Here is an 18,686-nt window from a genome sequence, read left to right as displayed (position 1 = left end):
GCTGATTGGGATGCAAAATAGCCATTTTGGAAAACAAGATTTCAGTTTCTTGTAAAGTTAAGCATATACTTGGCAGTGTGATACCCAACAGCCCCACCTGTATGTATTTACCCTTGAAAAATGAAAACTCATATGCACACAAAAACATATATATTACATAAATATTTATAGCAGTCTGTCCACCATCGTCAAAAACTGGAAACAATGCAAATGTTCACTAATGGGTATACCCACACAATGGAATACCACTCACTAGTTTAAAAAAAATAGTGCTATTGATACCCACGACAACTTACATGAATCTCAGAGGCTCTGTGCTGAGTGAAAGAAGGCAATCTTAAAAGCTGACACACAGTATGATTCCATTTATATGGCCTTCTTGACAAGACAAAATTAAAGGGATGGAGAATAGATAAGTGGTTGCCAAGTGTTAGGCCTGGGAATATGACTATAAAGGGACAGAACTAAGGTTTGGGGGTTGATGGAACCCCATTGTCTCTATATTGTGGTGGTGGTTACCCAAATCTATGCTTTTATTGTAATTTGTAGAACTGCGCACCCCCAAATAGTCAATTTTACTATATGTTATTTTAAAAATAAAATTTAAATATATGTAAGAAAAATTAGAAGGTAATCACAAAATTACAGTATTATTTTTTAAAATTATAATTTTATTGGTAATTTTCTTATTTTTCCAATTTTGTATGAACAAACTATTTTTATAATTCAAGTAATATACTTACAAACACGTCTAAACAGCAATGTTTGCAGTTTGGGAAGACAACAGATAGCCTTCATACTGCAATTGTACCTGAAGGCACTGTGCATCCTGGTCATTGAGGGCAGTTCAAATTGTGTCCAGCAGTCTGTTTATGAAATTAATAAAGTATTCAATTCACTTTAGAAAGTGGGAGTAAAAGTAATAATAGAATTTTTGCTTCTTTAAAAGCCTGTTTTATCCAGAAAATTGACTCATGTAGAATTTCCCATTCACTTTTGATGCCAAATAAATGAGACTGTGTCCAAAAGGCAATAATAACCCCATGCACACATGCATTATCTCGTGTTCTCCAATCCCGGGAAGGTGAGTGGGGTTAGTATATACAGTTCTTTTTGCAGAGAGGAAACTGAGATAGAGGAACATTTGTGACTTTCCAAAAATGATAATAAAAGGTGATATTACTATATTGTTTTCTTTTGAGTCTTTCCTGGACATTATTAGAAATGAAATAAATGTTGTATGCCTTGGTAGAAAAAGTACTTGTTTCCTCCTGCAAATTCAGAAGTGCTTTGACTGTAATGAAACATTCTCATTTGTTTGGTTTTTCAGGATTTTATATTGCACGCTGATTCTGCCTCTGCACTACCTTCAACCTTTCTTTTCATACATCTTCCTCAACCTACAGCTCATGGTCCTGCAAGTTCTTAATCTTTACTGGAGTTACTTCATCCTGAAGATGCTCAAAAGAAGTATACTCACAGAGGTAAGGGCCGCAGATTTCATTGCCAGAACAAAGGTGAGGCCCAGATGATGGAACATTCTACTTAATTTATAGTTAACCAGAGTTTTTTCTTGATTTGATTGTCTTGATGAGAATTTCTCCAAAATATTTTGTAAAATATAACAGAGATTGAGAATTTGTCTTTTCAAGTTCTTTATGTCTGACAGGACCCTAGTAAGTAATTTTGAACACACAAATGAATAAACAATTTTGGGAAAGAAGTCACAGTATTTTGGATGGCCAGTTACAAAATAATTTATGAATCTGTTTATGGTCATTAAGTAGATTTCCAAGGTGTTCTTAAGAAATTGCTTTTATTAGAGGACAAGGATTTTCTTGAAAATTTTTATTCAAGAATTGATTGCTGCTTTTTAAAGAAAGTCATGCTGCTGCTGCTGCTGCTGCTAAGTCGCTTCAGTCATGTCCGACTCTGTGCGACCCCATAGACGGCAGCCTACCAGGCTCCGCCATCCCTGGGATTCTCCAGGCAAGAATACTGGAGTGGGTTGCCATTTCCTTCTCCAGTGCATGAAAGGGAGAAGTGAAAGTGAAGTCGCTCAGTCGTGTCCGACTCTTAGCGACCCCATGGACGGTAGCCTACCAGGCTCCTCCATCCATGGGATTTTCCAGGCAAGAGTACTGGAGTGGGGTGCCATTGCCTTCTCCGAAAGAAAGTCATAATGAGTCTTAAATTTGCTCCAGTTTTGAGGCAGGCTTTATGGTGAGAGTTAAGTGCTGTTTCAGATCCTTAGTTCACCTTTGCTGATCATCCAGTTTGTGCATAATGCTCTGCCCCTGAGCCTTCTTCTCTCTGAAATTTTGTCCATCATTTGCCGATACTCTTTTTCTGAAACTATCTTCTTCCCTAAGAAATGAATAATACATTTTAAACAATGGAAAGGAATTTTTTTGTTTGTTTCATTTAGAATTCTAGTTTTTAATTTCAGAACAGGGGAGGAGAGGGCTTAAAGAAATGAATAAGACACAATCACTGCTTTTGGGGAAACAGCCAAGAATCTAGTTGGGGAATATTCATCTACTAGCAACTATATTTGTTGTATAGAATGTCCTGTGCTGAAGAGAGGTCCCAGAAACTTGCTGTGAAAAACAAGAGAGAAATTGACTCAAGGTGACCAGGGAAAGTTTGGTTGTATAGATGGAATTTAACTGGAATTTTTAAGGCAAGTTTAAAAAAAAAATCAAGTCATAACTCCTTCCTTGCCTGGATTTTAATATGAGGGGATTTTAATTAAGAATCTTTCAAGGTGAAAGTTACAGCTGGCCCACTTTTGGGTGTTACCTAATCCCTGTATAACATAGCATTGTATCATGATCAGAATGAGTGACATATGTAACAGATGTGCTTGTAGTTTATCTGATAAGCTCATTTTTTAAATTAAATCTCTGATTAATTTATTTTCCTAGTTTAGCATTTGTGTCTCAAAGATCATTGAACAGTTGATAAATGAAGTTGAGGTTGCCATAAATGATACCTAGGTCTTATAAATCCAGACAAAGGCATTGGAAATTAGGCTACATCTGGATTAATCCCAAATCAAATCCTGAATTTTTTTTTTAAACTAAATTGATGATTTGAACTTGTTTTCCTGAGAAAATATTCTTTTCTTTAGCTGGAGTGGATTAGAAAATAAACCTTTCATTGAATGATTCTAGTTTATTTATGTTCTCAATAGTTTCTCTATGATCTCTGCAAAAATTACTTTATCCCTAAGTGACAGGTACAGTTGAAGTAACTGAATTTGAGCAGTTAAGACAGTCTGCATATCCAGGGGTTGGAAGGAAGGCAGGTCACTGAACTGAGCCTGCCCTGCCTTCGGGTCCAGTCTTCCTAGAGCTCCTGTCCCTGTCAGAAGCGGTTCCCTTTTTAACTGGTCATTGTTGTTGTTCAGTCCCTAAGTCATGTCAGACTCTTTGCAACACTATGGACTGTAGCCCGCCAGGCTCCTCTGTCCATGGGATTCTCCAGGCAAGAATACTGGAGTGGTTGCTGTTCCCATCTCTAGGGGATCTTCCTGACCCAGGGATCAAACCCACATCTCCTGGTGAGTGACAGCAATTACAGGCTTGGAAGGGATCCAGGCAGAACAAAACTTGGAAACTAGAAAATACTCTTGTTTGGTTTCATCATGATTTTCATATTTCTGATCTCTAATGGGTAATACCAAGCCTGATTAAAAACTCTGTGGGTTGGGGAGCTGTGGACAGGAATTCCTGATTTCTCATGCCGTACTTTGGAAAAGCTGTTTCCAATTGCAGTTTGACAGCAGCAAGTGGAGGCCCCCACGGCCCTAATCCTTGCGGCCCTTATGACTTCAGCTGGCGTGCATGTGTACTCCGTTTTCCACAGCAGTGGCAAATCTGGCTGTGAAATCAGCGTCTTCCTCCAAAGCCGTAAAGCTGCCTTTTAAAGAATGCTATTTGAAGGCGTAGTTGCATTGCAAAGGGAAGGAGAGGGATAGAGGCAGGAGCTGAAATGTTTAGAGGACAACTAACGAGTCAGTTTTCAATTCTGTAACATAACTAGCATTTAACACACAACACAATTGTTACTGAGGTGACTAATTCTTGATATTTATAAAACGGAATTGCAGAGGTTTGTAGGCCTCCAAAATATTTTTTTAAAATCTTATAACAGAGATTGAGAATTTGTCTTTTCAAGTTCTTTATGTCTGACAGGCCCCTAATAAGTAATTTTGAACATGCACATGAATAAATAATTTTGGGAAAGAAGTCACAGTATTTTGTATGGCAAGTTACAAAATAATTTATGAATCTGTTTATGGTCTCTATGAATTTGCATGGTAGACTGAAAAGATAAAAGTGATTATTCTTAAAAAAAATAGTGATTTTTTTTTTTTAAGAATAGGAAAAACTTATTTTCCCTAAGCAATAGGATTGCTGCATGCTTATGATGAATTTGCTACTTTAAAATAACAATATTGTTGTAATTTCAGGACATTAACATATACACACCATGGTTAGCAGGCAGCTTGCTGTTGAGTACAAGAATTGGCATTGAAAGTTAACTGGTTCCTATAAAATGGAGGATTTTGTGATGAACTACCAGCCCACACATCACATCGGGAAGTATGATGGGCTGACATATTCAGCTTACTCTCTTTGCAAACATGAGAAGTGCTTTCAGAGGAAATTAGAAGAAGCACAGCATGCTTTAGTTCGATATTACTTAGAACTTGATCATTCTTCAGTTTTTCTTTCTTCTAAATATCATACTGGGCGCTGGCCAACTCAAGCATGTTTCTGTGACAGCTTAGACTGGTACATCGCCAGAACACGGAGGTGGGACTGTAGCCTGCAGCTGTTACAGCCAGGCTGGAGAAGCCAGTGCCTTGGCAACTGGCCCTAGCCATCTGCTCTTGACAAGCAGTGTCTCTTAAGTTTACAGAATGACACTTCAACACATGCAGAACTATTTTAGCTAGGGAAAGGAACACTCTAATAAGGGACACTGAGGAAACTGGGGCTCAACCAAATTCACACAGTAATTGCATGGTAAGGTCAAGACTAGAAGACCCTGAATCTTTTAACGTACAATTGTCGTTCAGTTGCTAAGTCATGTGCGAATCTTTGCGACCCCATGGACCAGGCTTCCCTGTCCTTCACCATCTTCCGGAGCTTGCTCAAATTCATGTCCGTTCAGTTGATGATACCACCCAACCATCTCATCCTCTGTCGTCCCCTTCTCCTCCTGCCTTCAATCTTTCCCAGCATCAGGGTCTTTTCCATTGAGTCAGTTCTTCACATCAGGTGGCCAAAGTATTGGAGCTTCAGCTTTAGCATCAGTCCTTCCAAAGAATATTCAGGACTGATTTTCTTTAGGATTGACTGGTTTGATCTCCTTGCAGTCCAAGGGACTCTCAAGAGTCTTCTCCAATACCACAGTTCAAAAGCATCAATTCTTTGGCCCTCGGCTCTCTTTATGGTCCAACATTCACATCAATTCATGACCACTGGAAACATTATACTTTTGACTATACGGACTTCTGTTGGCAAAGTGACGTCTCTGCTTTTTAATATGCCGTTAATCATAGCTTTTCTTCCAAGGAGCAAGTGTCTTTTAATTTCATGACTGCAGTCACCATCTGCAGTGATTTTGAAGCCCAAGAAAATAAAGTCTGTCACTGTTTGCATTTTTTTCCCCATCTATTTGCCATGAAGTGTTGGGACTGGATCCCATGATCTTTTTGAATGTTGAGATATTTTTAAAAATTTGTTTATTTTTTATTGAAGGATAATTGCTTTACAGAATTTTGTTGCTTTCTGTTAGACATCAACATGAACCAGCCATAGGTATACATATGTCCCCTCCCTCTTGAACCTCTGGAGCGGGACCAGATTAGAGTCTGAGCTGCCTCCACAGTAGGTCCAGAGATCAGTGCACCTCTGGAGCGGGACCAGATTAGAGTCTGAGCTGCCTCCACAGTAGGTCCAGAGATCAGTGCAGTGTTGGAGGGCATATTAGGGAGGTGAGGTGGACTGTGACTCCCAGTGAGGGGAAAGGACACTGACAGCAGAGACTCAAGAAAAACATTATTATTTTTATATTTTAAATGTTGAGTTTTAAGCCAGCTTTTTCACTCTCCTTTCACCTTCATTAAGAGGCCGTTTAGTCCCTCTTCCCTTTCTGCCAAAAGGGTGGTGTCATCTGCATATCTGAGGTTATTGATATTTCTCCTGGCAATCTTGATTCCAGCTTGTGCTTCATCGAGCGCAGCATTTCGCATGATGTACTCTATGTGTAAGTTAAATAAGCAGGGTGACAATATACAGCCTTGAGGTACTCCTTTCCCAATTTTGAACCAGTCCATTGTTTCATGTCCAGTTCTAACTGTTGCTTCTTGACCTGTATACAGGTTTCTCAGGAGGCAGGTCAGGTGGTCTGGTATTCCCATCTCTTTCAGAATTTTCCAGTTTGTTAGGATCCACACAGTCAAAGGCTTTAGCATAGAAAATGAAGCAGATGTTTTTCTGAAATTCCCTTACTTTTTCTATGATCCAAAGGATGTGGGCAATTTGATCTCTGGTTCCTCTGCCTTTTCTAAACTCAACTTTTACATCTGGAATTTCTCAGTTCATGTACTGTTGAAGCCTAGCTTCAAAAATTTTTGAGCATTACCTTGCTAGCATGTGAAATGAGCACAACTACAGTAGTTTGAACATTCTTTGGCATTGCGCTTATTTAGATTGGAATGAAAACTGATCTTTTCCAGTCCTGTGGCCACTGCTGAGTTTTCCAAATTTGCTGACATATTGAGTGCAGTGTTTTAACAGCATCATCTTTTAGGATTTGAAATAACTCAGCTGGAATTCCATCACTTCCACTAGATCTGTTGGTAGTGATGCTTCCTAAGGCCCACTTGACTTCACATTCAAGGATGTCTGGCTCTAGATGAATGACCACACCATCGTGGTTATCCAGGTCATTAAGACTTGCCACCTGGGAAGCACTATAATACTTAACCATTCCTAATTTTTCAGGGAAGAAGATTAATAACCAGAAAATTAATTTAAAAGAGTTGTATGGAGTAAAAAATAGTAGAGAAACAAACTGAGTAATCAAAATAGTAGATTAAAACATAGATCCTTCAATTTATTTTTGAACTTTTTAAAAGCATAAAGCAGTTTTGTAATTATTTTTTAAATGATTTTTAATCTTTACTTTTTTACCTCCTAGTAAAGCATTTAGGGTAACAGCTAAGAACTCCTTATTGCCAAATTCAAACTGAAATTGAAGAAAGTGGAGAAAACCACTAGACCATTCAGGTATGACCTAAATTGAATCCCTTACGATTATACAGTAGAAGTGAGAAATAGATTTAAAGGACTAGATCTGATAGATAGAATGCTTGATGAACTATGGATGGAGGTTCGTGACATTGTACAGGAGACAGGAATCAAGACCATCCCCAAGGAAAAGAAAGGCAAAAAAGCAAAATGGCTGTCTGAGGAGGGCTTACAAATAGCTGTGAAAAGACGGGAAGCGAAAAGCAAAGGAGAAAAGGAAAGATATATCCATTTGAATGCAGAGTTCGAAAGAATAGCAAGGAGAGATAAGAAAGCCTTCCTCAGCAATCAATGCAAAGAAATAGAGGAAAACAATAGAATGGGAAAGACTAGAGATCTCTTCAAGAAAATTAGAGATACCAAGGGAACATTTCATGCAAAGATGGGCTCCATAAAGGTCAGAAATGGTAGGGACCTAACAGAAGCGGAAGATATTAAGAAGAGGTGGCAGGAATACACAGAAGAATTGTACAAAAAAGATCTTCATGACCCAGATAATCACGATGGTGTGATCACTCACCTAGAGCCAGGCATCCTGGAACGTGCAGTCAAGTGGGCCTTAGGAAGCATCACTACAAACAAAGCTAGTGGAGGTGATGGAATTCCGGTTGAGCTATTTCAAATCCTGAAAGATGACACTGTGAAAGTGCTGCTCTCAATATGCCAGCAAATCTGGAAAACTCAGCAGTGGCCACAGGACTGGAAAAGGTCAGTTTTCGTTCCAATCCCAAAGAAAGGCAATGCCAAAGAATGCTCAAACTACCGCACAATTGCACTCATCTCACAAGCTAGTAAAGTAATGCTTAAAATTCTCCAAGCCAGGCTTCAGCAATACGTGAACCATGAACTTCCAGATGTTCAAGCTGGATTTAGAAAAGTCAGAGGAACCAGAGGTCAAATTGCCAACATCCGATGGATCATCGAAAAAGCAAGAGAGTTCCAGAAAAACATCTACTTCTGCTTTATTGACTATGCCAAAGCCTTTGACTGTGTGGATCACAATAAACTGTGGAAAATTCTGAAAGAGATTGGAATACCAGACCACCTGACCTGCCTCCAGAGAAACCTGTATGCAGGTCAGAAAACAACAGTTAGAACTGGACATGGAACAACGGACTGGTTCCAAATAGGAAAAGGAGTATGTCAAGGATGTATATTGTCACGCTGCTTATTTAACTTATATGCAGAGTACATCATGAGAAATGCTGGGCTGGATGAAGCACAAGCTGGAATCAAGATTGCCAGGAGAAATATCAATAACCTCAGATATGCAGATGACACCACCCTTATGGCAGAAAGTGAAGAAGAACTAAAGAACCTCTTGATGAAAGTGAAAGAGGAGAGTGAAAAAGTTGGCTTAAAGCTCAACGTTCAGAAAACTAAGATCATGGCATCTGGTCCCATCACTTCATGGAAGATAGATGAGGAAACAGTGGAAACAGTGGCTGACTTTATTTTTCTGGGCTCCAAAATCACTGCAGATGGTGATCGCAGCCATGAAATTAAAAGACGCTTACTCCTTGGAAGGAAGGTTATGACCAACCTAGACAGCATATTAAAAAGCAGAGACATTACTTTGCTAACAAAGGTCTGTCTAGTCAAGGCTGTGGTTTTTCCAGTGGTCATATATGGATGTGAGAGTTGGACTATAAAGAAAGCTGAACGCCGAAGAATTGATGCTTTTGAACTGTGGTGTTGGAGAAGACTCTTGAGAGTCCCTTGGACTGCAGGGAGATCCAACCAGCCCATCCTAAAGGAGATCAGTCCTGGGTGTTCATTGGAAGGACTGATGTTGAAGCTGAAACTCCAATACTTTGGCCACCTAATGGGAAGAGCTGACTCATTGGAAAAGTCCCTGATGCTGGGAAGGATTTGGGGCAGGAGGAGAAGGGGACGACAGAGGATGAGATGGCTGGATGGCATCACCAACTTGATGGACATGGGTTTGGGTGGACTCAGGGGGTTGGTGATGGACAGGGAGGCCTGGCGTGCTGCGGTCCATGGGGTTGCAAAGAGTTGGACACGACTGAGCGACTGAACTGAACTGAACTGAATGCCTTTATGCAGATTCATATCTTGAGCATTATTATTTCTCTTCATTGCCTCAGTTTCCTCACCTGTAAAATGAGACTGATAATATTAGTGCCTGCCTTGTAGGAGAAAGCCCTTAGGAGAGTGTCTGGCACCCAGTGCCCGCATGGTAAATGTTAGCCTCCATCATCACTGTCACTATTTAAGGCAGCACTATTCCTTGTGCTGAATCCCAGAGACCCTGTGAGTTTCAAGTGACCTGGCAGTTTACTTGCGGTCAAGCTCTCTCTTCCATTTTCTTAGGTGAAGCTACAGCTGATGTCAGAGGTCAGAGTCCTTGACTTTCTGCCAGTGGCTGCAGTGACAGTTTCCTAAGCTGTCTTCTGCCAGTTGACTTTCACAACTCACATTCTAGATGGTACTTTTGGTCACATTCACTCAGGTATCAGCATTTTAGGGAAGAAACACAAAATCTGTAACTTCCAAGAAGACTTCAGTTCTGTTTTCTTAGTCGATGATAGTGGATATAAAAACAGCTGAACAAGACATCATAAAAACATAACAAAGGCTGACCACTGAAGTAGAGTGTCACAAAAATGCTATCAGTTTATATTTCCATATGTCTGGGTATTATGTAGATTAATTAGTTTAACAATCTATTCAAGAAACAACAGTGGAATCTATAAAATTTGATAACAAAAATAATTTTTCAAAGTTACTGGACTCAAAGACTTTCAGATTTGAATGTTCTTCTATACTTCACGTTCAGTCCAGCCACAAACAGAATCGCATGGGATTTCAGAGCTAGAAGAGACCGCTAAGTGTGTGCCCGGAAGCCAGGGTCCCCTCATGGTGCTGCTACTGCCGCCTATGCTGACGTCCATGTGGATGGCTATGTCTTTTGTCTGGAGGAGGGGAGAGCTGAGTGGGGAACGCATGCAGCTCACCCAGGGTCACACGGGACTCGGGGTTCTTGAGGTTAATGCTGTTCTCTGCCTCCCCACGAACAGTGTACATCTGTGTGTGTGTGTGTGCTTAATGTGGCTTATGGTCACTTCCCACAAACTCCCACAATCTTGTCATTGACTTTGCTTGGTTACCTTGGCAAATAATCAATTAATTCCAGCTCTTCATAGAGGCCACTCTTCAGAAAAATCTCATTGAGGGCAAATTCCCATTGGGAGATTTTCTGGCATAAATTAATCATAAATCTCTTCTACACCTGAGTGTAGAGTTGTTTAAAGAAGTCAAAGATAATAAAAGAGAAAACGTATCTTGTTTGAGAGCCAGGCCCACGAGTAGACTGGCCTCTTCTAAGCCCCATGCCCCCAAGGGAACCCCTGCTGCTCTGCCCCCTGCTGAGGCCTCCACTGTAGGCCAACACGTACAGCCAGGGCCCCAAGGTGGTTGCTTGGGAGAAGCCCCAACCTCACATTCACAATGGAGGTGGAAGTGCCACAGAGCTGGAAGGAGAGGATCACCTGCCCAGAGGAGAATCAGAGGTGCCGAGGGAGGAAGCGACTTCGTAAGGCCATGCAAATCCAGACTGGAGCTGCCAGCATCCTTCTCAGGGAATACCTCTTTTCCAGGCTAGGATAGCATTGTGCAGGCATTTTCTTACACTGGCATGGGTCAATATGTGTTCTGAAGCTATTTGGCAATTCTTCTGTTGGGTTTTTCCTAAACTGTTTCTTATTTCTGTCAAAACAGCCACTGGAAGGCACACACCCAGTCACTGTGAGGTGACCCGGCTTCCTGTGGCTGACGACAGCTGTGTATCTTTTCAGCTCTTGATTCCAAGCACACTGACCTCTGAGGGAGAAAGGTTATATTAGGATTTTTAAATAAGTAAAAATGAGATTTTATTTCAGTTTTCTTCAGTCTACCCTCTGTTCCTTTGGAATTAGGCATGGAAAGCAGCTGGGTGCTGGTAGCTGAGTGGGGCCTGTTCCCTCTAGGAGATTTCAGCTGCTGGGTGTCTGTTTAAAAATTACAAACCTCCTTTTCCTGCAGTTGCCTATGAACTATGTAATTCTATGGTGGTTTTCCATGCTCCCTTTATCAGATATTGGCTCCGTATATGTGTACCTTAAGTTCCTTGTCTTATCTGTTTTCTAACAATGGTCTTCAAGATGCTGTTTTCGGAGGTCCTGGACTACACAGGTTGTTGATGGACGAGCAGTTAACTGAAGCTATGTTAGAAGGAAGGCTCCAGTTCGGGTGAGAGGTGTCCCATGAAGTATTTTTGAGGACAGCAACGGGTGCTTAAATCCTGCCTTTATTTCCTCTGTCCCAAATGTGGACTTTATGCTCCCCTCATAGTGTGTTGCTGAAGTTGAAAAGGAAGGGGGGCTATGGGGGAAGATCCAAGTGAAAACAGATAAAAGAAACTTTGACATCTCTTGTACTCATGTTTTTAAAAAATTATTTCACAAAATGGAATGGGTTTTTATATACTCCTAAAAGGAATAGATATTCTTCATTTGATTAGTAGAGAAACAGATGCATAAGTACATGCACATAAACGCACATACACACACAAATGTTTTATATGGAACTCGAGTTTTGGTTTCTGTATCGGCCTAGACAAGGGGACAAGCACAATTCATGGCTTTTAATAAATCTACACATTCACACCAGAATGTGAAAGTTTTATTAATGGGCTCTTGGGCCACAGAGATTGGTCAGAGCACATGGGGGAAGAGTGTGCCTGGCCAGTCCTGTCCCTGTTAGTCTCCCAGTTTTCTGTGGCCGTTAACCCGCTGTGCCCCCACTGTGTAGGACTCAGGAGAGGGCTTTATGCAACACAAAAGGAACCCTATTCCTGAAAATTCATTTTGCTTGTAGATATGGATAAAACTAGTTCATTTTAAAAACATTTTTATTTTGATTTATCATGTGTGCTTTAGCGCTTGAATGATTTATGATGCAGATGGCTTTATCTGAGTTCTGTTTAGGGAATAGGAAGCATGCCATCTGTGGAACTCTGACTTTCAGTGGAGCTATTTTCTGCAGTTGGTGTCTCCTTGCCACACGTGTCAGGCTCAGGAAATCTTAAAAGTGAGCGGCACTGGGTATATGCTCCCTTCCTGTGGCTCTGAAGTGTATCTTGCAGGCCTGCCCTGGGACCTGTCATCTCCTCAGCATTGCTCGGAGCAGCTCAGGCCTGTAGGTGTGCTTCTGTAATGTTTTTGGTGGGAACCTGGAAACCGTGGTCAGGTCTTCTAAGGGAATGAGATTGGCTAGTTTGCCTTGTTGGCTGGGTTGGGACCTCTGATCCCATCACTGGAGCACTGAGTTGAGGCCTGGCCACAATGAGGTTGCAGGCTAATGTGAGTACTGGTCGTACTCAGTAGCTTCACTAGGTGGCTACTTACATCATGATTTGATAGAAGCCAGTCAACCTTCCTGCACCCCTAACAATCAACTTACCCACTTCTCTGGGTGCAAGATGATATGAAGAGTGTGGAGAAAGTCCAGCCTCTGGGAGGCCCCAGGATCTCGGCTATCCAGAAAAACAATAATGAGGGGGAGGTAAACTCAATGAAGACATAGAAGAGACCCAATCAGACTTTGTCTCCTTTCTGTAGCCATTGTTTCTTCCCCATATCACGTGTGAGGATGAGTGAGTATGTGTGGATTCATATACAGAAGGCTTTAGGGGTTCTCTGGGATTCCACACCTGTGAGGGAGGGAAGGGAGCTGAACTGGGCAGAGAGAGAAATTAAAATGCGGTGCAGTTGCTACAAAGGCCTCAGCCCACCCTCTAGAGCACCCTAAGCTGAGTGGCCCTTCAGAGATATTACAGCTAAAGCAGTGGGACCATACCTCTGTACCCCAGCATTAACCTGTCACTGGATATGGGCTGCCCTCCAGAGAGGGGCATGACTCTGGTCAAGGGAGTTCCCTCTAGCCAAGGATAATACCAGAGAAGAGCACAGCTAGAAGCTCTCACAGCTGGGAAATCAGAGCTGTGGTCCTGAATGGGCTTCTGGGCTGTGCATTATGGGGTTCACATAGCCTCCAATCTCTGCCTGCCCTACCCCAAACCTAACACCAGCCTCCACAAAGAGAACTACATTTACCCTCTGTAGCGAGGCAGACTAGAGATCAGAGTGTATGAGTTCCCAAACACTTAGATGTGAAGTCTCAAAGAAGTTATTTATTTTTCATCCTCTGTTTTCTTTCTTTTTTAATTGAAGTGTAGTTGATGACAATATTAGTTTCAAATGTACAACAGAGTGATTCAGTGTTTTATAGATTATATTCCATTTAAGGCTGTAACCAAATAATGGCTCTATTTATTTCCCCACGTTGTACGGTATGTCCTTGTTGCTTATTTATTTTTTACATAGTAGTTTGTGTCTCTTAATCCCATTTCCCTATCTTGTCCCTTCCCACTTCCTTCTCCCCACTGGTAACCACTAACTAGTTTCATCTCTGTGTCTATGAGTCCATTTCTGTTTTATTATATGCATTCATTTTTTCACCTTTTGGATTCCACTTGTAAGTGATAACGTAGGGTATTTGTCTTTCTCCGTCAGACTTACTTCACTCAGGTCCATTCATGTTGTTGTGAATAGCAGAATTCCATTCTTTTTATGGCTGAGTAATATTCCATTGTGTATATATACACACACCACATTCTTCTTTATCCATTCTTCTATTGATAAGCACTTAGGTTGCTTCCATGTCTTGGCTATTGTAAATAATGCTGCTATGAACATTAGGGTGAATATATCTTTTCAAAGTAGTGTGCTTGTTTTCTTCTGATATATCCCCAGTAGTGGAATTTCTGGGTCATATGATAATTCTGTTTTTAGTTTTTTTGAGCAAACTTCACACTGTTTTCCATAGTGGCTGCATAAATCTACAACCCCACAAACATTCTGTGTGTATGTGTGTGTGTGTGTGTATGTGTACATGCACTCTGTTACTCAGTCGTGTCTGACTCTTTGCAACCCTCTGGACTGTTGCCAGCTAGGCTCCTCTGTCCATGGGATTCTCCAGGCAAGAATGTCGGAGTGGCTTGCCATTTCCTCCTGTAGGGGATCTTCCCTGACCCAGCAATCGAACCCATGTCTCCTGAGTCTCCTGCATTGGCAGCTGGATTCTTTACCATTGAGCCACCCGGGAAGCCCCACAAAATTGTACTAGGATTCTACCTTGCTGGGTAGAGTAGCCTGAGTTGCAGGGTTTCCATTTCAACACTTTTAGTAGATCATGCCACTCCCTTCTAGCTTGCTAAGTTACTACAGAAAAATCAGCTGTTAGCCTTATCATATACAAAGGGTTCCCTTGTATCTCTTTGTTTTTCTCCTGTTGCCTTTAGGAATTTGCTCTTTGACTTTTGCCGTTGTAATTATGATCTGTCTTGCTGTGTGTCTGTTTGGGTTCATTTTATTTGGGACCCTCTATGCTTCCTATACCTGGGTAGTTATTTTCTTCTTCAGGTTTGGGACGTTTTCAGCCGTAATTTCATTAAATACATATTTAATCCCCTTCTCTCTCTCTTTTCCTTCTGGGATACTTGATGTTATCCCATGATCCATTAAACTATTTCCATTAAGAAAAACGGTTTTTTCTTTTTGCTGTTCTGATTGTGTGCTTTCCATTATTCTGTCTTCTAATTGACTTATGTGTTCTTCTGTATCATCTAATCTACTGTTCATTCCTTTCAGTATTTTGTTTTTTCATTTAAGTTATTGTATTCTTCAGTTCTGACTGGATCTTTTCTATACTTTCTAGTTCCTTGTTGAAATTTTCACTATGTTCATCTGTTCTTTTCCCTAATTCAGTTTGCATTCTTATTAGTAATGCTTTGAATTCTTTATCTAGTAAATTGTTTGTTACTGTTTCATTAGTGTTGTTTTTTCAGGGGGGTCCCGTTGCTCCTTCAGTTGAGACAAATTCCTCTGTCTTATTTTGCTTCTTCTATGAAATTAGGTAAAATAATTACCTATTGCAGTCTCGAAAGGGTGTCCTTATGTGGGAGCATCCCTATGCAGTCTACATGTGTCCAGTGGCCTTGTTGGGAGAGCTGGATTTGGCATGAACACAAGTCATGCCTTTCTTCAGGATGAACTGGCAGTTACCACCTTGGAAGGAAGTGGGCCTGGAGAAGGAGGAGCTAGAACCAAAGCTGTGTGTGAGGTAGCGCTTCTACCTCTACCCAGTGGGTGTCACCCCCTTGTTGGTGCTTTGCCGTTACTGTAAAAAGGCCACAGATTCCCAAGCACAGAGTTTAGTTAAGACATTTCAAAAGCACAGCTCTGCAATTTTATTGAAGCTGTGCTTGCAGATGTCATTCCCAGAGTATATGGAAGTGCTGTGGCAGAGATTATTCATAATTTTATCCTCTTAGCATATTTTTATCATTGTCAAAGTTTATTTTATTAAGTAATCCTTGCAATAATTTTTGAGGCCTGCACACCAGGGCCAGCTGCTTACTTTCACTAATGGGTAAATCATGATTAATTCATGATTTATGATTCATGTCTCCAGTTGTTGGAGCAGAAGCTCTGTCTAAGTGTGTGCTCAGTCCCGGCCCTGGCACCCTCAGCTCATAAGGGTAGCAGAGTCAGAGTAGGAGGGGCTGAGTACTCACCAAGGGTCAGGGCAGGGGTTGTGGCAGCCTGGCTGCCATCAGAGATGAGAGCTGCCTCTGAGGCACTGTGTCTACAATCTCCAGGACTGGCTGCCTGCTCCCTGCTCAGTTGTCTTTTAGGATTTGAGCTGCCACAGCATCTCATTTTTAAGATTTTCCTCGGTTGTGGTTGCCCGTGCTCCCATGTGGAGTTGCAGCACAAGGCAAACAGTGCTGGGGCATTGGCTCAGCTTGGGCTGAGGGGCACACTCGGGTAGTCACAGAAAACCAGTCAGACAGCCATGTGGTCTCAATCCAGTCTTTCTGCCCTGCCTTGGGAGCAAGCAAGTGTTCCCACAGTTCCAGCAGTAGAATGGGACAAACTAGAGATCTCTTCAAGAAAAGTGGAAATATCAAGGAAACATTTCATGGAAGAATGGGCATGATAAAGGACATAAGAGAAGCGGAAGAGATTAAGAAGAGGTGGCAAGAATATACATCACTATACAAAAAGGGTCTTAATGACCCAGACAACCATGATAGTATGATCACTCACCTCGAACCAGACATCCTGGAGTGTAAAGTCAAGTGGGCCTTAGGAAGCATTGCTACAAACAATTGCTGGAACTCAAACTGAGCTATTTCAAATCCTAAAAGATGATGCTGTTAAAGTGCTGCACTCAACACGTCAGCAAATATGGAAAACTCAGCAGTGGCCACAGGACTGGAAAAGATCAGTTTTCATTCCAATCCCAAAGAAGGGCAATGTCAAAGAATGTTCAAAGTGCTGCACAATTGTACTCATTTCACATGCTAGCAAGGTAATGCTCAAAATCCTTCAAGCTAGGTGTCAACCGAGAAATTCCAAATGTACAGGCTGAATTTAGGAAAGGCACAAGAACCAGGGATCAAATTGCCAACATCCATTGGATCATAGAAAAAGCAAGGGAATTCCAGAAAAACATAAACTTCATTTACTATGCTAAAGCCTTTGTGTTGATCACAACAAACTGTGGAAAATTCTTAAAGATATGGGAATACCAGACCATCTTACCTGCCTCCTGAGAAACCTGTATGCAGGTCAAAAGCAATAGTTAGAACCTTACGTGGTACAGCAGACTAGTGCAAAATTTGGAAAGGAGTATGACAAGGCTGTATATTGTCACCTTGCTTATTTAACTTATATACATCATGTGAAATTCTGGGCTGAATGGAGCACAAGCTGGAATCAAGATTGCTGGGAGAAATATCAACAACCTCATATATGCAGATGATACCACTCTAATGGCAGAAAGTGAAGAGGAACTAAAGAGCCTTTTCATGAAGGTGAAAGAGGAGAGTGAAAAAGTTGGCTTAAAACTCAACATTCAATAACTAAGATCATGGCATCTGGTCCCATCACTTCATGGCAAATAAAAGGGGGAAAAGTGGATTTTATTTTCTTGGGCTCTAAAATTACTGTGGATGCTGACTTCTGCCATGGAATTGAAAGACACTTGCTCCTTGAAAAGTGATGACAAACACAGACAGTGTATTAAAAAGCAGAGACTTCACTTTGCCAGCAAAGTTCTGTATAAAAGCTATGGTTTTTCCAGTAGTCATGTATGGATATGAGAGCTCTGACCACTGAAGAATCGATGCTTTTGAATTGTGGTGCTGGAGAATACTCTCAAGAGTCCTTTGGACTGCAAAGAGATCCAACCAGTCAATCCTAAAGGAAATCAACTCTGAATATTCATTGGAAGGACTGATGCTGAAGCTGAAGCTCCAGTACTTTGGCCACCTGATGCGAAGAGCTGAGTCATTGGAAAAGACCCTGATGCTGGGAAAGACTGAAGGCAGAAGGAGAAGGGGGCACAGAAGATGAGATGGTTAGATAGATGCTCCTGAATCTGACTTAACTCCAGGAGACAGTGAAGGACGGGGAAGCGTGGTATGCTGAAGTCCGTGGGGTCACAGAGTTGGACACGACTTAGCAACAACAAAAGTAAATGAAATTACTCTCCACACTGTGAGATGTGGAGAAATATGTGGTAGTGTCATAATCATGGAACCAAACATTGCAGGGATTCCAAGTCAGTCTCAACCCCAGTATGTTTTCCTATTCCCCCCTCACTCCCAAGACACTTGTTTCTCTCATGCTGTATATACTTTCTGAGCTGTGAAAAATAGATTACTGAGCCCTGGTCCACCCACTGAAGCACTGAAACACTTTGCTGAGGTGTCTGATGAGAAAACCTGCCACATGAGGGTTTCCGGAGTGAGAATGGGTGAGTAGGCATAGCCTGAGCCCCTGGACACTGCCCTGTAAAGGGGTCAGGGGTCAGACTGGGCCTTCCCAAGAAGCTTCATAAAGCTGTTGGGAGGCAAGTGCTGGAGTCTGGTAGATTTGCTCCCTCATCTGCTCACTCTCATCACCTGTAGAGAAGGCGGCCCTCCTGGCTCCCAGTCTTCACAGAAGGTCCTGTAAGTGCTGACTGCCTCTCTTCCCCATGTGTTTCAGAGGCATCCTTGAAGTTAGCAGGTCTGTCTCTGGCTCAGAGCTTCTCAGCAGTGAATACACTAGAGACCTGGGCCAGGTAATTGTTTGTTGTAGGGGCTGTCCTGTGCATTGTAGGATGTTTTAGCAGCACCCCTTGTCTCTGTCCGGGGCATTGTAGGAAGTTTAGCAGCGTCCCTGGCCTCTACTCACCAGATGTTAGTGACACTCTCACCCATAGTTATGACAACCGAAAATGTCT

At 41.7% G+C, this 18,686-nt stretch overlaps 1 protein-coding gene across 3 annotated transcripts in view; it reads left to right on the top strand.

Annotated features, from left to right (window-relative positions):
- Positions 1-18,686, top strand: part of CERS3 (ceramide synthase 3) — a 173,868-nt gene that overhangs the window by 117,914 nt on the left and 37,268 nt on the right. For all 3 annotated transcript variants that reach the window (XM_081551357.1, XM_081551358.1, XM_081551359.1), the window contains one exon: positions 1,331-1,484. In XM_081551357.1, the coding sequence (XP_081407483.1) occupies positions 1,331-1,484 (154 nt within the window). The remainder of the gene's footprint in view (positions 1-1,330; positions 1,485-18,686) is intronic.

This window comes from Giraffa tippelskirchi, chromosome 12 (genome assembly GCF_054371585.1).
Source record: "Giraffa tippelskirchi isolate mGirTip1 chromosome 12, T2T-mGirTip1v1.2.pri, whole genome shotgun sequence".
NCBI lineage: Eukaryota > Metazoa > Chordata > Mammalia > Artiodactyla > Giraffidae > Giraffa > Giraffa tippelskirchi.
Note: the sequence above shows the minus strand (reverse complement) of the source record. Positions and strands in the feature narration are given on the sequence as shown.